This window comes from Symphodus melops (assembly GCF_947650265.1).
Source record: "Symphodus melops genome assembly, chromosome: 21".
NCBI lineage: Eukaryota > Metazoa > Chordata > Actinopteri > Labriformes > Labridae > Symphodus > Symphodus melops.
The window spans coordinates 16420916-16448328 of record NC_136711.1 but is presented as its reverse complement, the minus strand read 5'-3'; the positions used below and the strand labels follow the sequence as shown (position 1 = coordinate 16448328).

Sequence of the window (27413 nt, the reverse complement as noted above, 5' to 3'; positions counted from 1 at the left end):
GTGAGACAGCGTTCGCCTGCTTCTGTTCAGAGACACAAACACACAGATCAAAGCTCTGCTCTGGCCTCAGTTCACTAACCTTGGAGATGTTTGTGTGTGTGGTGGCAAAAATGACGAGGACTGCAAGCACACAAGCTCTATTTTTATGCTTTCAAACTCTGCAGTGATCTGAAAGGATTTCACACAATAGTTTTCATTCTGATAATGGTTGCAGAAAAATGAAAATAAGGTATCAGGGAAGGGGGGGAGGGGGGGGACATGAAACCTTATCAGTGTATTTTAATGATTTTCACCTATTCAAAAAAGAGATATTGATTACACATGTATGAAACTGTTACAAATGGAAAATGTTGTTTGTTTTCTTAAAAAACAAATCTGATCCAAGTGAACTAAAACATCTGGATCTCTGTTTTCCACCAGCTTCATCGTTGGCAACTTGATCTCTTTGCTTTTGTTATGTTGCCACCTAGTGGTCAACCCCAGACAATACCAAATTTGAGACACGATCGATGTATTTGCACATTTGGAAAAATGTTTCAGTTGAAAAAGGAAATCTTTTTAAAGGGGTAGCCCGCACTAATTGCATTAGCTGATTATAAATCATCAAAGCAATTTGAGATTTTATTTGTTTTCGGATAGATTAAGGAAAAAATGTTAAATTATTTCTCTCAATTTCTATACATATTAATAGATTCTGAGCATGTGTTAGTAAGTCCACCCAAAAGTACAAAAATGTTACATCAAAGTCTGTGGCTGTTGCAGGCCTCATAAGTCAACTAAATAAACATCACTTTAAGGAGGCAAACGTTTTTATTAAGACAGTTATTTATTGAGGCACTTGACACAAGCCATGAAATGTACAAATCAAACACAACAAACTCAAGGTCGTTTTCACATTCTTGCATCTGTAAACATGATAAAGGTAATACATTCTGACAGTTAATTCACACATTACTGCCTCCTCCCCCCCTCCCCCAAAAAACTCCTCGCTCAGGATTGTGTACAGTTAACAACCGCTACACTAATACAGTAGTACAAAAACAGCAGTGAGGCCAAATACAAAACTACCACCTGACCCTCATTACAGCACCTCCTCATTCACGAAAAGTGTATAAGAGGTAAACTGTGGATGAGGCATCTAAGTCTATAAAGCAGCACAAAAACACGTCTTTACTTTAGAAAACAGGAAATTATTCAGTGAATATATAAATACATGGCATGTGCACAGGCAGATTCTAAATATATCTCTGCGCTTTGGCTTATCTTTAAAAAGAGGCTGTAAACATGGACTTCTTCATGATGACAAGGGATGTTCCCAGTGGCTAAATTCAAATTAAACATATTTAAATTCAGCGTTGTCGACTTTTCAAGTGTTAGGAAAACACTCCGAAAACAGTAAAAATTGAGAACAACATATTTAACATTGCTAAACAAGGGACCGCAGGATCAGCGGGTTAACAATGTCAAATTGGTTAGCAGAGAGTGGCTAACGTTAGCTGTGCAGGCGTCCCCAACCTTCAGTACTCCTTACTCTGGAGCTTCATCTCTTTGACAAAGTTAGGGCCTTATATATTGTATATATATTTATGTGTACTGTAGTTCAAGTCCATGCACATTTGTTTTTGCTGTTGTTCTAAATTCACCTCTTTTGTACTTTTGTAGTCTATAAGCTATTTTGTCTTTATTTGTAGAGCAATATCGCAGTAGCATTATGGGAGCACCGGTGTCGACCGGCGAGGGGGCGAATTGATCTGTCCCATGCAAATCACATTTAATTGTAATCTTTTGGCAACAACAAAAAAACAATGTCTGTGCACATGTCTGCTTTATAGAAACATCTGAGGCCAAAAAACATTATTTCAGGTGTGTGAAGGTGGATAAGGCTGCTGCTGCGCTACTGTTTTCACATAATGAGGTTTGAATGTAAAAAGCTACGGCTCAAGTTTCAAAGCGTTTGGACATTCGAACACCCTGATGTCCATGAGCCAAGGCCCGTCTGAAGAAACATCCAGAGTCAACATCTGGCTCAGCGAGTGCTCACATCTGTACAGGGGTTATGTATCAGTAAGGCTGATTATAAGGCCGGCCATTTGTTCTTAGTCACTAACATTTATTTCAGTTCCTGACATCAAATATGAGAACAAATATTTTGGAAAACAACTTCTGTCTGTCAGCATAGGTCATGTCTTCAGTCATTTTTTTTTTTGGTAATTATTTCAATTCATTAAAATTTGTTTTAGAATTTATAGCTTTAACCACCTGAGAGGAAGTCTTTATTATAAAATTATATATAAAACACTCATCATGGGATTCCTTTTTCCATTATTCAAGTCCCGGCTGAGTGAAGGAGGGTTTCATTGAGGGAAAATATTATCAATTTGTAAATTCAGAAGTAATAAAATGCAACCAAAAATTCTGATTTGTAACTTTAACCTTGTATTTTGTTTAGTTTGTCAAACACTGATTGGCACAGAGGGAGTGCAGTGTAGAAAAAAGAAATGTGACGTCAGTATTTTTAAACTGGCACATATCCCGTTAAAAACACATCACACACTGTGTTTTAGCTTTTAGAGAAGCTGTGACTGTTAAAGTACAGTAGTGTTTTTACTGCTGCACGTTAAACCCTTCAGGCCTTCAGGCAGTCTGTGTTTGATGCTAAATAACATGAAGAAGTTCAAGTGAAGTTGATGCTCAGCCTGCTGCCATCTCTCATCTGACCTTGTGGTGACAACATTGCCACATTTTCACATTAAATCCCTTGCATGCTCTGTATCAGGAATCTTTTTCATCCCATTGAGAACATGCGACCAATCGGACAGCTCACACTGACACAGATTTTAAAACACCATCCCACCTTTCTTTTTACACCTGTGCAAACGTATCCTGTTAGCCTTGTTAGCCTTGTTAGCCTGTCCCGTTCTGCGGGGTGAGGCTCTCCCAGGGGCAGATGATCTCTTTGGCTCCCACCCCTCCTCCCCGAGAGGCAGCTCTGTTCTCCTCCTCCTCATCCTCAGACTCTATGGGGTATATCCGGCACTCTGGAGGAATGTCCACTTTGATCTGGAAGAAACTGTGAGAAACAAATTCTTTTAAAAGACCAGTGAGCAGGGGTGTGTCCAGAATTCTTGAATGGGGGCTATTTTTAGTATCTGCTATAACATTTCTGTCTACAATACCAATGTCAAGGTTGGAATTTATAAAAACTAATAATTATTATTAAATTCTGCTTAAAGACGCTGGAAAAAATAGAACTGAGTTGAGCTTCAGAATTGATTTGATCGTCTCAGAACTGTGAACTTGATAGTTAGAAAGTGTGTTGCAGATATTTCATGCACAACTTTTTTGGTGAGCAGTTTTTTCTTCTCCGTTCACTAACTTGCCAATCCGTCTGGGCGGAGCCTGGCTCGGCTGATCCGGGCTGATTGGCTGAATCCGGCTACTCGTCCCGGCAGCTGAGTGGCATTTTGGCGACAGGCTGGCAAACATGTTCGAGGGTGTGCAACCTCGCTTCAGCAGTCTTCGCAGTGACAAGGCCATGCGGGATTTGGACACATTTCCAACCACAGTGGCTCGAGTCCCAGAGTTCCCCTCACTGTCGCCTTCACTGGGCTCCGCTCTCCGCTCGGACGCAGACGTGCTGTCCAAGGCCAGGCTTATGGGGGACGGACAGACCGGGGTGTTGGCCATGAAAGGTAGGGAGGGTGAGGCGTTGAAGGAGGGGAAGTCAGAGATGCCGGAGTAGACGGCAAGGTGAGGGACGGGAGTGGTGAAGCGACAGAGCTGTGAGGTCAAAGGGCAACAGAAACAGGTTCAATAAAATGTTAAATATAAAACATGTTGGAACATTTTCTCAATTAATCAAAATGTTTTATCAAAATGAGTCATGAGCATAGACTGTAAATCTATATAGACGAAGCCTATGTGACATCAGCCAGCTTTTACTGCAGAGAGCAATCTGGCAGCAGCCGCCATGTTGGACGTCCTGTCTCAGTTTAATTTACAGTTAACCTAACGACAGGATTTGAGCTGGAGCGGAGGTGATTTTAAGCCTCATGACCAACCATTAGATCACATTCACCTGTCAATCATGTCAGCTACACGCCTGACTATAGATAACGCGTATCGTTCATAAAATCTGAAGGGAGCAGTTTACAAAAAAATAACCCTCGTACAGGGTGTGCCAATGATGACAATGACTCATCACTTGTTTTTTTTTTTTATCTACCAGGCTGTAAACATGTTTATTTCTGCTGTAAACACTGGCGGTTTTGGCTGGGGTATGCATGGGATTTCCTGTGTTTGTGAAGCCAGCCTCAAGCGACAACTTAACGATCTGCAGGATTTGAAACTTCCGCATTGGCTTCATTTTCAATGCTGCAGGTTGGTCATGAGGCTTCGTATGCCCAAAATGACGGTCTGTCATCCCTTTAAATAAGTAATGATTTTCAAATGGTAGAAGAAGGTTAAAAAAAAGTGATAAAGTGTAAAGTAAGTTAAAATGATCTAATATTCAATTTTTTTTTCTGTCAGGCCAAAACATACATAAACACTTTAATACATAATAACATGAGTTATTGTGATCAAAGATGGCATCACATTTTTGGAGATGTAGATGTACAAAGGCTACAAAGATGAAAGAAATAAATACACAAATTAAGAGAATCACAGATAACTGAGAAAACAAAGAATGAGCAGTGAAAAAAAAATGACAACTCAAGGCGAAGAGATGGACATGAGATGATTTCTGGGTGTTTTATTAGCTCATCACTGATGACATACAGACAAAAACAAACAGTACAGACACTGTGAGTGAAGATGGTCAGTTCAACACATGATGAACAACAGACAGGTTGAATGAACTGAAATGTAATAAAGGGAACAGACGGTAACGACGTAGGTGTTTTATGTGCCTGCTGGATCGTCTTAAGTTGATTTCAAGCCATTGCTTCTATTTTTGACATCAATCAAATATAGAGAAACATTAGCATTCATTTAGACTCCTGTTTGTGATCACGTGGTCAGTCTACGTTGTTTAATCACTTCTGGCTAGTTAGCTGTAAAATACACCCCTTTGCTCCAGCTAGGTGCCTAATTAGTCTGTCTCCCACTTGTTGTTGATCAGGAAGGGTGCAGAGGAAACGGCCGTCTGCAGCAGCTCAGCGTAACACTCTGAGAGCTGCATTAAAACTATAATGTCCGGTTATTCAGAAATCCTCCGGTCAAACAGCTAAAAGACGCTAAAAGTCTCTGTAGATTAAAAGGAAACTTCAGTGTGTTTAAAACTATTGTGGTTCATCAATGAAGGCAATCCACTGTGGATTTAACATCCACCATTGTTAATGAAAAGCTGTAAACAGGGCGCTGGTGGCTGAGTGGGTGGTGCGCATGCCCAGTGAGGCTGTAGTCCTCCAAGTAGGCAGCCCAGGTCCCTTTCCTGAATGTCCCTCCCCACTCTCTAGCAACATGGTTTCTGACTCTAAACAAAAACTACAGCTTCTATTTTAAAGACTACAGTAAATATTCCATTGAATGGTTTTTAGGTAGAACGTTTTGTTTATTTCTTAGCAGGAGGACGAGGAGGCGGAGGGACCTCCTTGCCCTGCTTGCTGAGTTTGCTCATGACCTGTGTGATGTCAACACTGGCGGCCATCTTGGCCTTCTGCTCCTGCTCCTGCTGGCGGAGCACGATGGGGCTGAGACTGGGCCGCCTGTTCCTCGCATTGTGCTCCAGCTGGGAGTCACTGAGAGATTAAAATAAAACAGAAGAGAAACAGGGATTAGAAACGTTAAAAAACCAACGAGGGAAAGTAGATGGAATAGAGAAATAGCAGATAAAGATAAAAGGAGGAAGAAGAATGAAGAAGAAGAGGACGGAGGTAAGAACTTAACCAGCGTCAACCCATATGGCATCTTTTTTGTTCTTTTTACCTAAACTTGTGTTCTTCAGGACATATTGCCTTCTTCAGAGTGTCTTTGAACACTGGAGATTTCAAATACCGTCCATATGAGTCCTGCAACACCACACACGCACGCACACACACACACACGCACACGCACACACACAAACACACAGTATGAATCAGAGGTGTTTGGTGATGCTGAGTAGAAGCATGTGAGAAAACAGGGCAACGTCATCAATCTTGTTTTTGAAGCCACCTGCTGGTGAGTTCACCGACCTTCTTCATGAGCATGTAGATGTGAGTCTGGGCCGCGTCCAGCACGTATCTGTGTGGGTGTTTCAGGCCTTTCACCGTGACTTCCATCGTCTTTCCGTCGATGTTTATCCACCGAGGAGCCCCACGAGCCAGGAATGTCCTGGGATCAGGCGAATCATGATGAAGGCGTCAAAACACTTCAATGTCACTACATACATTATCTCAAATTGGATCCTTGTGCTTCTCTTGATTATCATCTTTCATGCCACTTTATATTGTACATTTTACAGCACTACAAGTCCAAAGAGTCACACAGCTTCAGTTTTAATCATGTAAAAGAATAAGGAGTAGTCAGAGGAAACTCACATAAAACCTGTGAATGAAAATGTTACCAAAGAATTTTGTTTGTTTCTGCCCTTTATTTTTCATTGACAATCCCCTGGTACTTAATAAAAACCTGATATTGTATGTTTAATTCATGGCTGATTGATTTGACTATTTCTCCAACCTCTTAATGTCTTTTAACATGTGCCACCGACGGCTTAAATGTTGGACATGCAGTGCGAATTAAAACATTACTTGTAGATCTGCTCTGCCTTCTCTCTCATCGTCGCAGCGGTGCCCCACTTCAGGTCTTCACAGCCCTCCCAGAAAGCCAAGTTCTCTCCTGAAATGGATCCGAATAGAAAAGAAAATGATGAGAGAATAGCTCTGGTTAATCCCAGCCAATGGAAAAAAAAACTGTATAAAAAAACTGTATAAAAACGATACAGTATGAGGAGCGAGTGTGGACAAGCGACCTCGGTTGATTTCAGGGAGAGTGTGCCTAAAATTCTCTAATATCGTGTAGGCATGCATACTGTATGTACAAAATCAATCAACAAGAAGTCATTTTTTTGAATTAAAAGAGAAAAACTGTACCGCTGAATTCTTTCTTCAAGAAGAGTCTGAAATCATTTCGTCCTCGGGGGTCTGACAGCAGCTCTCCGAAGCTGAAAGTCCACCTCTCCACACGCATTTTAGTCGGGATTTCAACACTGACACACACACACACACACACACACACACACACACACACACACACACACACACACACACACACACACACACACACACACACACACACACACACACACACACACACACACACACACACACACACACACACACACACACACACACACACACACACACACACACACAGAGAGAAAGAAATTCACCAACTCGACATTTATCCTTCGCTTGATTGTCAATTAATGAAAGGTGAATAACGGCTCCGCCTCAGCTGACTCACTTGGGCATGTTCAAGGTCCAGAAGGTGGCATCATCCGTGAGCCAGGGGTTGCTGGGGAAACACTTGGACAGAAAAGGGTCGTGGCTGTTGTAGGTGGCACAGTACTTCACCAACCTACCAGAAAAGAGCAAAAGCATTTCAAGACCGAAGATAATAACGATTAAAGCAGGGATAATGATACAGAGAAGACACAGCTCTGCTCCATATTACTCTGTTATAATGAGGTCACCTCCTCACCACTATACTCAGGTTTGAAGTCAATTACAAAAAAAAAAACTATGGAGGCTATTTGAAGAGCAAGTGGAGGTTTTTACTTTCAAAAAGTAACCCCCCCACCCCCCCCCCCAGTTATATATTATATTAGATACTTTTTCTATAAGAGTAATTTTAGTCCTTTTAATCTGGAATTGCTAACTTCAATAACAATCAATCACATGACTTTTGGACAGTCTGCAGAGATGAAGTGCAGGGTTTGTGACGGATTCCAGCACGCTGTGAATATGAAGGACTAGCTTACGCGCCAATGGACACGGAGGACTTGACTCTGGGCCTCATGATGGACTGCTGCGTAAAGATCATCTGCAGGAAGCAGAAGACAGATGACAGCTGTTGAACGTCTCTATGGATTCATGCTAACGGCTAACACAACTTCTGACTCAAGAGGAAAAATGTCACCAGAACATCACACTCACAATTCTCTCGTAATAGTCGGGAGTTTTTACCTGGGGGAAGAAAGTGTTTCAAATGTTAAATTACAGATAGCCTCAAAGAGTCACATTATAATCAACAATCATCTACCGTACTTAGACAAAGAATTGGTATTTGGCTTTATGTTTGAACGAGCACTCACTAAATGTAACGCTGATAATTATAAAGAAGAAGATGGTTAAACATAAACAGGATTAACACTAAACACAGACATTATTTTGATGTCATTTACATTTGTCTAAATCTGATGCCTACAATACCCACAATGCAACTAGACTATTTATGTATGGTGTTATTTCTGCAAAGATTTGATCTGTTTATTACACTGAAGTAAGCCAGACTGCAGCCTCTGTGTGACTTACTGCATGTTTTCTTTTCCTCTTTGAAATGAAATAAATAAAGACTGGACAGAAATGTTTTTTGCCCACATGTCTAAAGGGGAGAATTGGTCGTCACTTTTGATCTGAGCTCACTTGAATGATACCATCAAACTGGTTCCATTTTTGTAGCCTAGCGCCAGCGCTTCCAGATTTTTCAAGCTTGTGATTTAGCCCCAATTTGACTTTAATAATGTCGCTTGAAGACATTATCACACAGAAAACAGCGCCATCTGGTGTCAATAAAGGTGTATACAACTTCCTTTACAAAGAGTAGTGCTGAGGAAGCTGTGTTGTTAAAATCGCCGGATTTCCACTTGAGGGTTGGATTGAAGTTTCTGTGTGATTTATATTGAAGGTTAAAGACGTAGTTTTTGGTAGTCATGGTTACGGTTAGGACTAAGGGAATGTATTTTGTCATGTAAAAGGAGGTGGAAAGGTTTGTTTGCAGGTGTTGTGAATACTAAAAGAAGGCCAGGAGAAATGCCTGCAGAAGAGAAGAAAAGAGAAAAGAAAGAGAGAACTCATGTTAGTAAAAGATGAGTTAGATAACGAAACAGCAGACAGGAGAAGAAAAGAGAAGATATGTAGACTATAGTGCACCTGGATATACTGTACTGTATGTATTCAATCCTCTTATTGAATGTAAGCTGATCGGCAAGATTATTGTTCATAAAGGTCATGCAGAGACTCACCTGTTACCTCATCCGCATTAGGATCTACTTTGCGATCAATTCCATAGTCCATCCCACTCACTGTCCCTGGCTACACACACACACACACACACACACACACACACGTCATTAACACAAACGTCACAATGTGTGAATATTGTACCAACCGGCTCATTAATGAAAGCAGGTGGCTGTTTGAAAATGCTAATCCTCGGCTGCTAATGTGTCACACTTTTCACGACCATCTGAAACAACGAGAGAAGTCATTTATGTGTCCAACTCCTGATTATGATCATCTATTAGATAGAAATCGGACTTTGTCTGTCTGAACACATGAGCTCTACATTCCTGCTGATCACAAAGTTAGATAACAGGTCAGTGAAAAAAGTCCTCTAAGCCATGCTTGCTTATTTATACAGAAGAATAACAGTAAAAAGTATCATTTCAAAAAGCACTATGTTGATTGGTCTAAAGAGGTGTTTGACGCAGCTACAGCTTTTTTCAGGCTTGGTAAATTGCAATGCGTGTACTGAATTAACTTCTTTGAATTCTCTCCTCCCAGTATTTTGCACACTAGGGCAGAAATGCCCCATAGTGCATATTCACCGAGGCAAATGTGCTAAACGGACAATGCATGGGTTTATTTTGCACATTTGAAAGACACAAGCCGCACTGAGCGTCGTCAGTAGATCAGTTTGCACAGTTATTTGCGGTGGATGTCAAGTTTATACACATTTTAAGACACGCAAACCTTTAGTAAATCTGACCTTTTTAATTCCATAACACATCTTCCCCATACAGACAGGTTAATGTTGATGTTAAAGAATGGATATCAAAGCGAGGCACCGGTATGTACAATGTAGATATGTGGAGAAAGAAAGCATTAGTGGTTCACATATAATGTGTTTATTGCAAATGCTCAAAGTTGCAAAAAACATGAAATTGCGATTTCTTTGTGTAGTCCTGATGCTGATGTAATGACACAGGACGCGTTAACGTGTCAGTGGATTGTAGGGTTAGAAAAACCAACACCAACTTGAAATGATTAAAATTCCCACAAACAAAATGCCTCACGGTGAACTGGACTCCTTCAGGGACTGAAGGTCTTTCAGTAATCCCTCAGGAAACTCAGACTCACACTGTCGCTAGTACAAGGTGCAAATCTCTGCACTTCTTTCTCCTACGCGGTTTGAAATATTAATCAGACGTGCCCTTTTCCCCTGACTGGACATGTAATTGTAATGAGGCATCATGGGTGGAGATAATTAGATAACCTGGGGACGTAAACAGGTGGAGTGCAATTCACTTGCAGACTTCTCTGTTTGCTGTAAATCCACTGATATCTACATGAAGCTACATCCTGTTTGTGTGTGTGTGTGTGTGTGTGTGTGTGTGTGTGTGTGTGTGTGTGTGTGTGTGTGTGTGTGTGTGTGTGTGTGTGTGTGTGCGTGCGCACATGTAATAACTATCTGTGTGTGTTTGTGTGTATTTCTTCTCACCGGAGGTCTGTGAACCACCCAGTACGCTCTCTCCTGGCACTCAAACACAACACGGTCTGGTTTCTTCCTCTCCTTTGCAGCTCTAAAAAAAAAAACCACACACAGCATTGTAACGCCTTCCAGTTCTTTAAAGAGAGTGATGCCTCTGTGTTTCATTTCACACACACCTGTACTGTTCTTTTGCCTGCATCACTATGAAATCCCATTTATGATTCATCCACTTGTGAAGACGATTATACTGCTCCTGGGGACACAAAGAAACCTCGGAGGAAGTGCCAGCAAAGCCAAAACATCTTAGTCACAGCTCTTTCTGTTTCATCCTCACCTGTTCGTGCAGCTCCAGGAGGCCTTTCTTACGTATGTTTCTTTTCGCCAGATAAATTGCTTCAATAACAGAACAGAAAGGAGGAGTGTTAACTGAGGAATAAAGGTGAGAAAAATATGTTTTTCCTCACTGTTTTGCTCACCATAATCTGTATCCTCAACAGGCCACTGCTGTGTTGGCCAGAAGTACGGTGTCTGCAAAGGACAAAAGAAACAAAACACAAAGACAAAATGTTGGATTTTATTTTTGGGAGATGCAGGAACAACATTTTTTTCTATCATTGTTAAGGAAACCAAAGCAAGACTCAACTAACCCTAACCCTAAAAATCAAAAAATGAAAAGTGATGATGCTTCCTTTTTGAAAAACTAACTTTTCTGTTGAATCAACGACTTTTAACTCATTTTGCAAAAACATGTTTGATAAACTCTGCCGCTCGTATTACTGCATGTGTATCTCTTCATCTGCTATGAAAGTTGCAAACCACACGTTTTCTTGGGAGCTCCCAAGCTTTCATAGGTTTCACTGGATCATAGGTGGGGGCGGCCCCCCCCCCCCCCCCACCCATCTGTTTGTCCCTATCCTTCTTCCTTCATCTCCCTCTGGCCCATTTTTCAAGCCCAGCACAGTTTCAGTAGACGGCTGTTCAACATGAGTCTGGTTCAGCTCGATGTTTCTGCCTCTCTCAGGAATTCCTCCTCTTCTTCATATGACAGAAAAAATCTATTTATCAAAAAAATGTTAACCAAAGATTCAACTAATTCCAGCCATCAGTTTGTCATACTGTATGAAGCTGCTGTCCTTTAGTGAAGACAGGCAGCGCTGTGAACTGCACGCAGAGATGGTCTTTGTTTTTTCAAGAGTATCACAGTGGAGCCGTGGTTACTCACTGACAAGCTTCATTAAGTAAGTCAATACAACTAAAGAGCTTTCAAAGCTAATTACATTACATCAAGCTTCAATCGACTCTGAAGAAACCACACTGCATGAAAACTTGCATCACCTCGTCTTCCCATAATAAAACCTAAGAAACCTCAAATGTGTTTGAAAAGTTTGTGATGTTCCACCAGGATTACGAGATCTCCAGATCTGCTACTTTAATTAAAGTCAGTGTGCTTAAATTCCTGTAACATACTTTTTAAAAATATTGTTGCAGTCTTAAAAGCCTAAGGATACTTTAGTCTTCCTGATAGGCAGCTGATTTGCTTAATTGTTGTTTACTAGTAGAAGTCTTTCAACTGTTTTTGGTTGGGATAAAACATAAACAGTAAAAGTACTATATATATATATATATATATATATATATATATATATATATATATATATATACATATATATATATATATATACATATATATACACATATATATACACATATATATACATACACATATATATATACATATATATACATACATATACATATATATATACATACATACATACATACATACATACATACACACATATATATATATATATATATATATATATATATATATATATATATATATATATATATATATGTATGGCCCATTACTGCTACTAGTGGCTAAAGATGGAACATGGCTCCTTTAACATTTCCTATCAAATGTGCAACAAGAGGAAACAAGTGTAGAAATAGGTTTGGAAGAAAGCTGTAAGTATCTGATGTTTTTGCAAAGGTTTTGGAAATGTGGTGTTTTTACCTGGAAGCGATAAAGTGATGCATCTGCTTTGATCACTAAGCGCTTATGGTCTTGAATGGGGTAGATGTATCCTAACGCCACGAGCGTGGTGCCAAAATTCTTTGCCTCTGAAAATCAACAGAGATAGAGAGGAGTGAGATTGAAACAGCCTGCGAGGCGTTTATGCTGAAATTCACCAGAGAGAAAAGTTCAGGACCGACGCTAATGACTGAAAAGGACATGGAGTTAGACTTTACATGACAAACGGGATATTTAATTTATTTATCTGATATATTCTGTGTACCTCATGAAGACATTGGCCGACTCATCTCTTACCTTGGGCATCGACTTGAAATCTGTCCCCTAACCATGCAATTATGTCTTCACCTGAGGAAAAAGATGGAAATGATGAGGCAGAGGTGACAAAATACGCAGCTCTGAAGACGGCCATAAAGTGTGTTATTATGTAGGTGGTTGGTTACATGCATCCAAATGTAAGACCCCTTTAAATACACCATGAACGCCTGCGCCAGCCGTCTGTGACGGCTAATTTAATATTTCATGTTTGCAGATATAACTACATTTTGATTATTTATTATTTATATTGTTCATGTCTAAATAAAAATGTGTCTTTCCATACATTGTTGTTATTCTGGCCAATAAGTTTTTTTGTTGAACAGAAAAAAATAAATCTTGACTTCATTGTAATATTTTACAATGTTCTGGTAAGTACATTAGATTTATAAATATAATAAATGTGTGTATATCTATATTCATCGATCTCTAAAGATCGAATATAGATCCAAGAAAGATGTCGACCTACAAATTAGTCAGAATTTTGTCTCTCCCTAATATCTGTATCAGCCCAAAAAAATTGAAAAGCAACAAAAAGGGGGTAAGAAAAGAGACGGGTGAAAAAAAGAAAGACAAGAGGAAAGTTAGAGGACAGGAAAAGAAAGAAAGAAAGAAAGAAAGAAAGAAAGAAAGAAAGAAAGAAAGAAAGAAGATGAGAGATAAGGACTTGAGTGCGCATGTTTTCTTGGTTCATTCAGCTGTTCTAACCTGCCTGAATTCTGTGCTTGCAAATGACGCAACAGTCTGGGTTTCCTTCCTTTCTTGTTGTCTCTCTTGTTTTTTTCCTCCTGTTTCTATCGTTATTTCTTGCTCTTTCCCTCCTCTCTCCCACTCAATCATCCTCTTCCTCCTCCTCCATCACCCCCTACTTTTCTCTCTCCATGACTCCGAGACCGCGGGGGTTGTCATGGAGATTAAATCTGTAGCTCTCTAGTTTGAGGATACCACAGATTTGGTATCTTACACTGAGACTATGCGGGCACAGTCACTCAACTGGCAGCTGAATTAAATTAAGAGTGTACTGCGAGGTATGTGTATTTGTGTGTCTTTACCCGTAATAGCATGTGGTATCGTTGTGATAACCAGTCTCTGAGGCTGTGACTTCACTCCTGTTTTGGGGTCCTGCATCTCCAGCACCACCTTCTCTGCCTGCGAAATGAATATAGTAAGGGTGGTAAAGAGGTTACCATCGCAACTGACTATAAGTAGAAGTGGGGGCAGAGGTTCAACATGCAGAGAGAATGCTTCGACAACAGGTTTTTTGTAAGCAGCACCTGATATATATGCATGTATGTATGTATTTATACACACACACAGTATATTTATATACATACATACATACATACATACATACACTGACAGTGTAATCGTTATTCTCGAGACATGCTTCTCACTGTCTCACATACACAAACACGACAAGCAATAATGGAAAGACGTTAGAGTGCTGAGCCAGCCCACAGGAGTTGATGGGGGTTCCGTGCCTTGCTCAAGCACGTCATCAGGGCTCTGGAAGTGGTCTGGCATCTCTCCAGCTACCAGACAGACTTCCATATTTTGGTCTGCATTGGGACTTTAAACCTTTCCGGTTCCCAACCCAAGTCCATACGGACTGAGCGACTGATAGACCCTAATAGTCAACATCATGTCAGCCCTTCTCAATAAATGAGTGACAAGAAAGGCAGATAATAATGAAAATCTCAGGGAGAATCTGGCCTTATTTCTTGTGTGAACAAAACATTTTTCATAGCAATTTTTTTTGGCATTTTTCAGGGACTTGACTTGAGCTTCCTGTGCTGAGCATGAATTCAGGGGAAAATGGCTGAATATGGCCAATTGATTCTCCAAGATTTGAAAGTTGGAGGCAAATTGTCCTCATGGGAAATTAAGTCTCTCTGTCATACATTGTAATAAATACTTCCTGTAGACAGTGTTGGGTACTTAAGAGTTATGCTTTTAAGTCCCAAAACTACATTGCAATTGAGCTGTAAATTTGAATTTAAACAAGGCATGAGGTGAATAATCGTTTGCTTCATGCCCTGATCTCTTGCCTTTGTTCTGCTTGTGTGGGAGGTTTGCTGTGAGTGACTCACTGCCCTGTAAACTGTTTCTTTAGTTATCCTATCGGCTGATCCCACAGCTGTCACAGCAGATCCCATGCAAAGCTCAGGTGTGTACTGGAAAGCAAGAGGACATTAATTCAGTTTGTTTGCACAAAAGAGAAAGAAGTGTGTGTGTGTGTGTGTGTGTGTGTGTGTGTGTGTGTGTGTGTGTGTGTGTACAGATGAATCCTTGGCCTGTTTAAAGTGGCTCTGTGCTTTGAAGTCATCCCAAAGAGACAATTAGCTCAATTGCAGAGGTGGACCAAAGTTGGCTTTCATGGACTGACACACAAGGTTCTCTGAATTGACATGAGCTGTCTGTGAGCATGGAGAGTGGGATAATATTACATTGGGGATTAATGGAATTTGTTAAAAAAAAAAAAAAAATGGTGAAGCTGTTGACCTAATTATGTCCTGCATAACATTTCCAAAAGATACTTCTCTGAGAATAATATCATATTCCTGAAGAAAATTAATAAAATACAAGATGCCAATTGTGCCCCACTTCGTTTTTTGCAACACTCAGTGTCTGGCTTAACTTCTCTCCAGTGACTGGTTAGTGTGGATGGACACACTGATACTGATCCAGGCTTAATGCTTATTATACAGAACAACCTTACTGTGATAAGGTTGCAATGTCTAACAATCTAGTTTGAAAGAAAGATGCATATAATGAAATTATACCTGAGTTGCATTTCAATGGCTTTTGGTGTTGCATATATTTATAAATACTTGGTTAATTTAAAATTGTGTTATCTTACAAAATCTTGCAACCAAATAAAGATGTTAACTGTTTTTTGTATAAATATTTGTTATCTGTTCTGTGGCTTTCCCCGAAATCATCCTGCTGTCCAAATTGCACTTGTAAGCTTTGTTGTTATGCAAAATTGTTGAACTAAAATCCTGTAATACAAACCCCAGGAAAGCAGGACCTGAAAGAAAAAACAGCAATACGCTGTTTTTAAATGCAAGTGCCACTAGAAGAGGTATTGTGAGTGAGCTTGTGGAGAGCCAGAGCATTGTGTTGGAGAATCAGTGTAACTGACCTATCAACAGATGCGTGTGCAGGTATCGTCTACAAATCCGAGCAGGACAACGAGCAGCCTCTCTGATGTAAAATGAATACCCTACCTTCTTGAGACAAGCCATCCGTGGACGATATCTCTGTCCATGATCATGAAGAGCGTTTCTTATGGTCATGATGTCTGCTGTTTTTCACTCTCTCACATACATTCAAACACTGTCGCCTCTCTGAGCCCTGTGTCGTGTGGAGATGCTTGACGAGAAGTGCAATGCTCGATACTGATGCTGCGTTCAAGGATTCAAAATAACTGCCATTTGTAGTGTAGGAAATCGTGAAAACGCTGTTAAACACGCCTTATAATCTACTTCATAATATCTTTAACTTTATACCAAAGTGTATGTATTTTTTTGTATCTTTAACATACATTTTTCAAACAACCAAGTCTGTGTAAATGTATCTATATGTATTCTAAAAAATGATATACAACTATAAAGAAAAGCCGAGGAAACACTTTCTTAAACAATTATGCAATATAAATTATTCTGGAATATGAACAAAAAATCGTGAAAAGGTTGAAGCACAGAAAACCTGAAGTTCCTCATCCGAACTGCTATTATGATAATATTTTATTTATCTTTTGCAGAGCGTAGAAAGTAGAAATGCTTGTATTCCCATTTGCCTCTGAATGCACCATATCTATAGCGAAAAGGGGACTCGACCAATCACAGTGCAGTGTTTTTTATCAGGCAAAAACGTGTTACGCAATTAACAAACTGAACCAGCAGAGGGCGACATGATAACATCTTTTAAGTGTGGTGTCATGATTTTCTGGCCTTAAATTCCAACATTATATTTATTATAACGTAAGTTTCAAACGGAGCAGCTTCTACATTACGTTTTTCATTTACTGAGCTTTAGTTTTGTCACGTGATGCGTCGTTGTGACGGTTGCTATGGTTGCAACTTATTATATTCACAGTCCTGAAAGGCATATCTGTAGAAAGCTGTAGTGATTGTATTTTTATGTGGCCGAGGAAAGACTTAACTAATTGCAAAAAAAACGTACGGATGTTTTTTGTGAGCCTTAAAAGACAGAAGAGTTTAGAAAAGAAGGTCACTAAAGATTGATGGTAAACAGTCATGAGCGCTACTTCCTGAGTTTAGGGAAGGGGCTTGGTCGCGTGCCTGCGCCCCGCGAACGCGCATCAAAATTAGCATCGATGAAGTTTGTGCAAACATGGCGGATTTCCTGCCGACCAGGTCCGTGTTAAAAGTTTTTCTACCCGTCTGCTTGTTGAATAACGGCGAGGTCGAACAGCTGCGAAAGTCCAGGGATATCGACAGATGTCTCTCCCGGGAGAAGACGTACGTTAAGCGGCTGGTGAAGATCCTGCTGCTCGGCGCTGGCGAGAGCGGCAAGTCGACTTTCCTCAAACAAATGCGGATCATCCACGGCCAGGACTTCGACCAGCAAGCCCGAGAGGACTTCAGAGCCACCATATACAGCAATGTTATCAAAGGTAACCTCGCTGGAAACTTGAGGTATTTCAGGAGATCACATAATGGTGTTTTGAAATGTAAAGGGGGAAAGTTTCCACATCTGTGTAAACACACTACATCTGCTCTCGGCACACCCATATCAACCATGTTTCTACTTCAATCTCCTTTTTTTAAAGTCCTAAAAAACTGTAAACTCATTTTATAATGTGTGTGGTAGCTATTGAAAGCAAGCCAGCACACTCAAATAGCCATTGGCAAGTTTCTTGTTGCTCAATATCTGAGCTAGTTAATGGAGGGTGAACCCACTGTGGTGCATTGTGTTGTTAGGTGTTCCTGTTTGACCATTCTGTGTGCGCTTCATTAAAACAGATCATTCTTACAAACACACTGTCAACTACAACAACAACTCGAACAAGTCACATTTCAATTTAAGCATAAAATGTCAGATTATGTTCAAAGCCTCCCCTCGTGTTTTATCGCGAGGTCAGGTGTTTCCGTCCCCCTGTATTGATTTATGACGTCACTATTTAATTAAGCTGTATCCATTTTTTTAATATACAATTAGTTTTTTCCTTTATTATGGTGAAAGAGTATTTTTTTTAGTTTTCAAATCATCTTATAATTATAATAATTTCTAAATACTCAAAGACGCTTTGACAAAAAAAACCCCATCAACAACAATCAATAAACAAAACCTAAACTATCAATGTAAGGGGGAAGGATGGGACTCAGTGAAAGTAAGCAATGTTGAAGAGGTGAGTTTTTAAACATTGATAGTCTCTCATATGAAACGAGTTGTATTTTATTTGGATTAAAATTTTAATTATTTTTTCGTATGTGTGAAAAGCAGACTTGAGGCTTGATCTGGCTGACATTGATATTTAAGAAATTTAACTTTTTCAGCTTTTTTAAACACTAAGAAGTTTTGAAGTTTTAATCATGTTCCTTATTTTCAGTCAGTTAATGCAAAACACAAGAGTGGGACGCGCAGATTACTTTTCACCTAAAAAAAAAAAGGGTCTTTTAAAAAACAAAATGTTGTTGGAAGATACAGGCTTAAAACAGTTATTTCATTTCAGGTTGAAATGGAGTTCATGTGCTCTTCTCTGGTCTCTCTTCCACTCTGGGTTTCATCTTCTCATTTTCCTGACTACTCTTAACTTTGATTTTTATTTCATTTTTTTCCCACCCACTTCCTCTTCAGGTATACGGGTGTTGGTGGACGCCCGGGAGAAGTTGCACATCCCGTGGGGCGACCCGGACAACCAGCAGCACGGAGACAGCCTGATGGCGTTCGACACAAGGTCGGCTAAAATGGCGATCGGGCAGCTGGAGACGCCCGTCTTCCTGCGGTATTTGCCGGCTATCAAAGCTCTGTGGGCGGACTCGAGTATACAGAACGCATACGATCGTCGCAGAGAGTTTCAGCTGGTAGGTGAACACACAAAACCACACACATAGAAAAACGGCATTATTAAAGCATGACCTCACAACTGACTCTGGTACACAAATTTTAAGGTAGATTTTTTCTTCTGCTTTTTTAAAGTGTGAGAGAATTAAAATTCGAGGGAACTGCTGTAAAATAGAAAGTGAAACTTTCCAAATTCATCCTCCCTTTCCTCTCTCCATGTATCTTTTGCTCTCTCTCTTTCTCTCTCTTACTGTCGAGCAGTCAGACATGTGATTGAGTCAGCTTCCTGTTTATACCTCTCCCGCTCCTTCTGTCTTGGCTGTCAGCTCGCACGTTTTACACTCTGACGTTTACCCCAGAACAACAGCTGTGGCGTTCACACGTCCTTTCGGGGATTTTTCAGTGCTCTTATTTTCAGTGTTACTCTCACTGCCGGCTGAGATTTTCAAAGTTAGTATATGTGCTATCCTGTATTAATTAATGCAGAGTGTTCAGGTCATGTGTTGAAACGTTGTTGAAGAGTTAAGGAGCTAAACCTGCTGAATAGAACGTTATGGGCACACTTCTGCAAGTTGCTTTCAGTTATGAGACAAAAGCAAAAAAACAGTTTTTTCCTGTGAGTTGCATAAGGCCGGACTGTTCTCAATGGCGTTTTGTTAGCCTCTCACACATTTTGCTGGTGTGAGCAGGTTATGCAGACAGAAAAGGGGAATAAAGGGTGATCAGAGCTGGAATGTTGATCTGTAGTTAAACAGCTTTATACTTACAAACAGAGCTCCGACTGCCCCGACTCAAACACTCACACCTCAAGTTACACAAGTACAGGGACGCATGGACATAACCTGTTAGTATGTAGGATTACAGCTTCTCATTATTTTAATGTAGTGTTGTATGAAAGTGACTCAACATGAGCCCTGATTGGTCGGACGGAACAACGAGACGACACCTCCGAAGGCTCCAAAAATGACTGTGAGAGGACCCAGCAGGGAGTAGAGCTGGGTATTTCCCATAAGCCCACAATGCGTATCACGATACAGAGGCCATGATGGGATGCATATCATGACATTGACTTTGAATGAGAATCAAGTCCTACACAGAATTCACCTCCAATGTTCTTTATTGAGATTAACAGCAGGCGATTAATAAGGACACTTCAACTTAAAACGTTTCAATTCAGGTCCTCAGAGATCCTCGAAATACTTTAAAAATATTTGAAAGAAGTATCGGATGAAGTAATAGATCTCAGCTGCACGGTGCAATAACGAGAATATTTGGCTATTTTTCCCCATTTGGTTCAGTGTCAGAAAAAGAGCGGGGAAGAACTTAACACAGCCGTTTCATTCATTTTCTGCGGGTGTGAAAGCCGTATTTAAGAGGATGAAACCTCGAGCAAAAGCAGACTAAATCGACCTGGAAAAGTCATTTCGAGGGAGATGCAGGAAGAAGGACAGAGACGACGACGATGATTAGGATTTAAAGCTGCAATGTTAATAATCATAGAAGCCCGTCACAGGATATGAAAGCTTGATATTAAGTTAAAAACCTGAGGGCATCAACAGCCTAAGACGTTTATACACACACGCGCGAAAGTGGACTTTGTTTTCCCCGTGCTCTCGTCAGCTCGTACTCGTTCGTCTTTCTTTGACGACGCAGTGCACCGTCATGCTTCCAAGAAAAACACATGTACAGATGAAACCACAAGGTTTCTTTTCTCAGCGTCCAAAGTTCAGCTGACAGTAAACCATAAACACTTTATCAATGCAGCCACCGGTGATCTCTGAATGACAACTCAGTCCCACTGCGGTGCTGCCATGACATAACGCTGTCTTTCAGTTTTGCTTTAATTTGTGCTGCACGCTCATTAAACCCCCCTAACCCCCCCCCCCCCCACCACATTCTCAATTTCAAACTGTCTGCTCCTTCACATTCAAGCGAGCCAAGCCAAATAAAAAGGAGCGTCACAGACAGGTAGCTCCTCTCTTTGCCACGCCATTCTACCCTTCCCTTCTGTAATCTTAGCCCCACACACACACACACACACACACACACACACACACACACACACACACGCACACACACACAGGTTTTTCAGGTCAGGTTAGTTTTACAGAAAGATCAAAAGGTTTGTCTGGAAGCGTTCAGTGGAGGGACGTGGCGCTTGCATTCAGAGTACGACCTGAACAGTCACTACTACAAATGTTAATTTTATAGAAAGGGTGTGTCTTAACTACGCTGTGAATGTAAAATACATGCAAAGCAGTGACTCATAAAGGTGCAGTGTGACACAATAGACTCACTGTGGGCTGCAGAAATCAAACGCAAAATCAATTGTAGCATTTTGGTTTAAGTCAAATACAGGACACACACACACACACACACACACACACACACACACACACACACACAGAGGAAAAGGAATGTTTCTCAGTCCGGGCAGCCTCATGTCTGGGCTTGCACTAAAAGCTCATGAACATCGAAAGGTGAAGAAAAACAGCACACATACGTAACCACACTTTTGTGTACATCAAACCCACACACACACCACACACACACAAACACGTGTCTCCTGTAATAATGAGTCGTTTGCATCCTGCTTCAGCTGCTCAGAGCACACGCACACACACACACACACACACACACACACACACTCTTTTTGGAGGAGAAAACAAGCAGATTACATCTGTTAAGCTAAAGACCGATTTTGTCCCTTGGCAACTCCAGGCCTCAACAACAACAACAACAAATGTTTTCAACTGAATGCATCTAAATGAATCAATGTGTACTGCTTGCAAACGTTCCTGTGTATTTTTAAAAAATGGCTGGATGTGATGAACGCTGCAGAATTAACAGAAATTCCTCCTCTGTCCTGTCGCAGGGTGAGTCAGTGAAGTATTTCATGGATAATCTGGATAAGCTCGGCGAGCTGGTAAGTTGTTTCAGCCTGTTCTGGTTGTTATAAACAGATGTGGACACGTCGTAGTTAACGCTGCGACGTGTCCGGACAATAAAGGTTAACCGACGACGAGTAACCGCGGTTACTGTTCACTGACGATCAGGCTGCCGCCTCGGTGCGGGATCTCCTGTCAGCCGGCACTCAGACTCATGAAGATGTACAGAAGACGTCTGAACAGCCCGTCCCTCACAGCGTGACCTGTTACCCCATTGGACGGGAAGGGAGGGGGGGAGGGGGGTTGTCTATGGAGGAAACGCACATTAAAAAAAAATAAGTTTCAGACATGCAAGATGGTGGACAAAGTGACACAGTCCACGAGTATAATATCAGGCAGTAATCCCACACAGCCTGGAAAACCTTGAAAAAAGGGTTGAACAATTTTACATTCATCATTTCTAAACCTTTAGGAGTTCACAGTTAAAGACTTAGGACTGACTCAGAAGAGTCTGAACTCTGAATATGATTTCCCTTGTATCGATCTAACGTTTAATTGGACGTGTGCAGACGATCTATGAATGAGTGGAGAAGAATGAAGCCGCTACATGACATGCACGGAGATAGCACCGGTCACATGATCTTAATGAAACCTGTCTTTATACGTGTACATCTTTCTGTAACTTGCACACTCTTTCCTCCTCCTGCAGGATTATCTTCCGACCCAGCAGGACATTCTTCTGGCCCGGAAACCCACGAAGGGCATCCACGAGTACGACTTTGAGATCAAGAACGTTCCCTTCAAGATGGTGGACGTGGGAGGGCAGCGGTCGGAGCGGCGGCGCTGGTTCGAGTGTTTCGACTCGGTCACCTCCATCCTCTTCCTCGTCTCTTCCTCTGAATACGACCAGGTGAGAGAACGACTGCAAACAGGCTGAGGTGTCTCACTTCCTCTCTGGCATGCACGCATGCATGCTTGCACGCACGCAAGCACACACACACACACACACACACACACACACACACACACACACACACACACACGGGCAGATAATGTGACTCTCGTGTCTGTATGTTCACTCTGGCTCTGTGGAGCTGTTGTGGTTTATCAAGTAGCAAGTTCCAGAGAGAGACTCGCTTCGTCAGTGCGCTCTGAGTCGCATTGCAAAAGTTTGATATGATCACACAAGTCTTTCATGTCTCTCGGCATAAAAGCAGCGAGGCCATAAATAACTTTTTGATGTCATCTTCACAGTAGTAGAATGAGAAAGGCCGATTCATAACTTAATTTTTTGAAGTCCTGATTTCGGGATCGTTCTCGACAACACTATGAAAACGTTGTGGTTGTAATTTGAAAAATCTTCACTAAGAATTGATACACTTATACAGTGTTTTTGAACATTTGGGTAACCTGAGTGTTTATCGACCCGCAAAATTTAAAATAAATCCGTCCAGTCCTTTGTTTGTGGTCTGTATAAGACAAAATGCTCCATTTCAAATTTTTTCAGTTTGTGACATCACAAGTTGGATTCTGGTAAAACAAATCCCCTCCCCTCTCCTGGTATCTCCACCCATGGACTCCACCTCCAGCCCAGAGTAAAACTTTTGCACAGGTCCGCCATTTTTATTGTCTCTACAGAGGAGTGATGTCTACCAGGAAAACTCAGGAGGGTCTCGTTGAATTTAAAGAGATACACACACCAAAACAAAGTGTTCTGAGAGAGCTGGTTTCTACAGGGTCACAAACCTCCTCTGCTGCTTGATTCATGTTATAGTTTGACCAAAGCTCAGCACAGATGTTTCATTTAGACCACAGGGGACTTTTTCCTTTTCCTTCAGGGAGACACTGCGGGGGCTAATCCACGATGGGCCTAAAGGGGGGAAATAGCAAGAGATAAATCTCAATTTAAAGAAATAATCGCGATTATGACGTGAATGCCGACAGCGCAGATTGAAAAACATCCCCCTCAGTGTGGGCCGGCGGGACAAAGCAGCATGGAAATGACGAGCTGGTCTGGTTCAGCCGGTGACACCACATTGTTTAGCTGTGGGACTAGCATAGCTATGCTAATGAAGGGGGGTCTTCAGGCTGGGTTTGGCTGCATCAGGAGGGTTGCAGCTTCTATGTTAAGGCTGTGCACGAAGCGCTGCCTCTTGAAATGGATTTTTTTTTTTTTTTTTTTTTTTTTTTTTAAAGGGCTTTTCAACAGAGTTCAGTTTGTCTGAAAACAATGAATGATGTGACTTCTCTTCTGTTTTAGATCACAACAGCTGCCATTTTATTATGTCATATTTTTTGTCAGTATAGCTTTGAAGTTGGTATACATTTTCTTCTCAAGGACTTGTGTAAGACTCCAGTCAGATGACAGATCTGGAGACGCACACAAGCCCGTCTTAAAGAAACATCCCTATAGTTAGGCATGGGCAGACAAACTCCTGCTGACATTCACCGAACAGCTGTTGCTCTGTGCTCTGTGCAGTGACACGCACACATTACAAAACACGCAGAATAACCGTTGAAACTTTTCGAGGTCACACCACTAATGGCTGCTCACAATTTGATTTACTCTCCATGACCGGAAACAGATTTTGTTGGGGTTGTGGACCAAACAATTTATACCTAATTGATAATTGGATTCATAATTGACAGATTGATCGACAGTGTTCTTCAGTTGAAGCTTATCTTCTCTAGATCAGAGGAGTTCAATCTGATGATCTTCTACCAGATTGAAAACAGAGTGGACAGATTGTTGTTTTCAAGTGTTCCGTTAAGTTCGTCACTCTTTCTAACGTTGAGGAAGACAATCGTAGCAGCACACGTTGGTTGTGTCCTTAACGGCTGCGTTGTGTTTGTCAGGTGCTGATGGAGGACCGGCAGACCAACCGGCTGCATGAATCGCTCAACATCTTCGAGACCATCGTCAACAACCGCGTCTTCGCCAACGTCTCCATCATCCTCTTCCTCAACAAGACGGACCTGCTGGAGGAGAAGGTGAAGAACGTTGCGCTCAGTGACTACTTTCCCGAATACACCGGGCCCGAGCACAGCCTGCCAGAAATCCAAGCGTTCATGGTGGAGTGTTTCCGGGCGAAGAGACGCGACGCCACCCAGAAGCCCCTGTACCACCACTTCACCACGGCCATCAACACGGAGAACATCCGGCTGGTGTTCCGGGACGTCAAAGACACCATCCTGCACGACAACCTCAAACAGCTCATGCTCCAATGACCCCTGTGTCCACCTGTGAACGTAGAGGACCAGAACGGGGACAAACCACCCCCCTCGCTCCTGACGAGGACAGGGGAGAGACCAGCCTTAGAAGAATCCGATAGAGATCAGCGTTCTTCTCCAGCCGTTTTTATATTAGTTTTTACTCTCTTGGAAGAGTTGGCCTTCTTGTAAGTCGAGGGTTTGGTTCGGGACGGGTTACAAAGAAAGACGAGCAGGCGGTGTGGGTGTGTGAAAACATCTGATCTCTGCTGCCTCTTCTTAAGACTCTCTCCTCTGGCCTGAGCGCTGATACCCACCGGGGCATTTCGACTCACAAGGTGCCGGTGCTGATGTCAACGTCGGCGCCTGGCCGTGGAAACCAGCAGAACATTTCACAACGGGGCATACAGTTTCTAAACCACATCGACAACAAATACAGGAATACTGAAACGAGTACTTTTGTTCAAGCATGTCAGCAAAACGACAGAGTTCGACGGTCGAAACGACTCAAAGATGCCAGTCTGTCCGAGCACTGAAGTCATTTAATCCCAAATCACTCCATTATTTCTGCACGCTCCTGTGCTGCTTTGTGAGTCCCTCCCCCCCCACACACACTTTGTAGAAGGGTTCTGCCACTTCATGCTAATCCAGAGACTGCAAATGTTCGTTTTTTTTTTGTTTTTTTTTCTCGCACAGGTCCTTCCTCTTCCCTACATTAAAAGGCGACATTTTTTCGTTTCCAGACCAGCCGGATGTAAGTATCCGCTCAGAAAAGGTTTCAGTTCATGATGCTGATTCTGCTCACAACGTCTAAAAAAAATGTGGCTTTGAGAACGGCTCCAGCACTGGCACCTTGTCTGTGGAATTTTTCTTTTTTTTTTTTTTTTCTTTTTTAGAAATAAGGGCATAACAGCCAGACTGAACCCTCAATAATGTCAGCAATAATGTCTTAAGGAGACCTAATCACTGGTCCTATCCTGCTTTTGTGCCTGTGTCAATCCTAGATGCCTTTCACAGTAAATTAATATGCAACTTGTCCTGTATTTTATTTTTTGGTTGTTTAGAGGAAATACTTCCCTTCGTTGGCACATTGGGCAGGTGTGCTCGCACGTGAACTTGCAGTCCACTGTTTTCTCAGGGTTGAGTCCAAACCAGCTTTGCCGCTGGTGTCATGTCGGTGAAATAATCGGATCTTTCTCTGGGTGTCAGAGGGGTCAGACTCAGTCAGGCCTGAGTACAGTTCACGGGGCGGTGTTTGGTACTGTGTCCTCCTGGCTTTGACCCTGAACGTGGACCCAGACCGCCCCAGCATTTGTCTTTGTTTTCATCTCTGATTGGATGCCTCGTAAAGGGACGCACCTCCCCAGTTTGCCTGAATAATGAATGTCTGTTAATAAATGTACAGAGATTTTCTCTAGATTGTCTGAATATACTGTAACCAACATTGTTAAGGTGACCTGTGACCTGTCCTGTGAAACTGAGGACTAACTCCTCTTTGAAAATGCAATCAAGTGCTGTTTGGAATTCCCTTCAAAATAAAACACATTTTTTCAAAAAAGAAGAAGAAAAAAAAAAGATTACAAAAAAACCACTGCAGTTGAATACGTTAGTGTATTCTGTATGGGGGGCCAATTGTTTCAGGCCAACTTCCAGGCACTGTTCAAATCTGTGTTTCTCTGCCAGGTCACCCCATGCTTTCTTGGATCTGTTCACATCGAGTGTGTGTAGTTTTTGCTCCATATATAAAGCTTCTGTGAGCGGCGTTTTGCTTCCAGCCCTGGCTTTGTACATACTTTAAGCTGTTGCCATGTAAATAATATTCAGGTTGAACTCCATATATGTAAATGGTTGAAGAAATTGCCTTTCCCCCCCCCCTACTTTGAATGTTTCAAATCAGTGCTTTTCCAATGAAGATGACTTTTTGATGTAGATGTGTTTTTGTGTAATTTTTTTCCATCACCTTGTTGAAATTCAGCCTTGTGCCAAGTCTTATGCCACTCTAACCCTATCAATAAAATACACTTTTCTAAAGAAAAGAGGCTCTTCTTTCTTTGTCGCCATTACTATTATTAGACTACATCATCTGAGCATGGAAAAATACACTGTTGTTGAACATGCAGCAAACACATAGTCTGAAATACTATATTAACCATTGTTCCTACCCGAATCATAAATACACCACAATGTTTGACAGCAAATCTGTTGCTAGGAGACTATCAAAGCTTGAGAAA

The 27413-nt window shown here is 41.4% G+C and overlaps 2 protein-coding genes across 2 annotated transcripts; one reads left to right on the top strand and one right to left on the bottom strand.

Moving 5' to 3' along the window:
* Positions 1-1103: 1103 nt before the first annotated feature.
* Positions 1104-16588, bottom strand: rgs9b (regulator of G protein signaling 9b). Its single transcript, XM_079333985.1, has 19 exons — positions 16282-16588; positions 14104-14200; positions 13034-13084; positions 12719-12825; positions 11175-11226; positions 11033-11091; positions 10875-10951; positions 10708-10789; positions 9237-9299; positions 8142-8171; positions 7967-8028; positions 7450-7563; positions 7077-7192; positions 6735-6822; positions 6177-6315; positions 5929-6011; positions 5624-5741; positions 3377-3780; positions 1104-3070 (listed from the first exon to the last, which is right to left on the bottom strand). The coding sequence occupies exons 1-19, from the start codon at positions 16348-16350 to the stop codon at positions 2905-2907; spliced, it is 1977 nt and encodes a 658-aa protein (XP_079190111.1). The 5' UTR covers positions 16351-16588; the 3' UTR covers positions 1104-2904.
* Positions 16589-16915: 327 nt separating this feature from the next.
* LOC306817251 (guanine nucleotide-binding protein subunit alpha-13-like) lies at positions 16916-26066 on the top strand. The gene is made up of 5 exons (XM_079333992.1): positions 16916-17693; positions 18878-19104; positions 21960-22010; positions 22682-22882; positions 24829-26066. Exons 1-5 carry the CDS (start codon positions 17411-17413, stop codon positions 25198-25200), a joined length of 1134 nt encoding a protein of 377 aa, XP_079190118.1. The 5' UTR covers positions 16916-17410; the 3' UTR covers positions 25201-26066.
* Positions 26067-27413: the final 1347 nt, after the last annotated feature.

Coding starts and splice junctions, on each gene's coding strand:
- LOC306817251 (XM_079333992.1), top strand. CDS start 17,411: ATGGCGGATTTCCTGCCGACCAGGTCCGTGTTAAAAGTTTTTCTACCC. Junction 19,105..21,959: donor GTCGCAGAGAGTTTCAGCTG/GTAGGTGAACAC, acceptor GTCCTGTCGCAG/GGTGAGTCAGTGAAGTATTT. Junction 22,883..24,828: donor CTTCCTCTGAATACGACCAG/GTGAGAGAACGA, acceptor TGTGTTTGTCAG/GTGCTGATGGAGGACCGGCA.
- rgs9b (XM_079333985.1), bottom strand. CDS start 16,350: ATGACCATAAGAAACGCTCTTCATGATCATGGACAGAGATATCGTCCA. Junction 8,029..8,141: donor CCGACTATTACGAGAGAATT/GTGAGTGTGATG, acceptor TGCTTCCTGCAG/ATGATCTTTACGCAGCAGTC. Junction 6,316..6,734: donor AAGGCAGAGCAGATCTACAA/GTAATGTTTTAA, acceptor GCCTGATCCCAG/GACATTCCTGGCTCGTGGGG.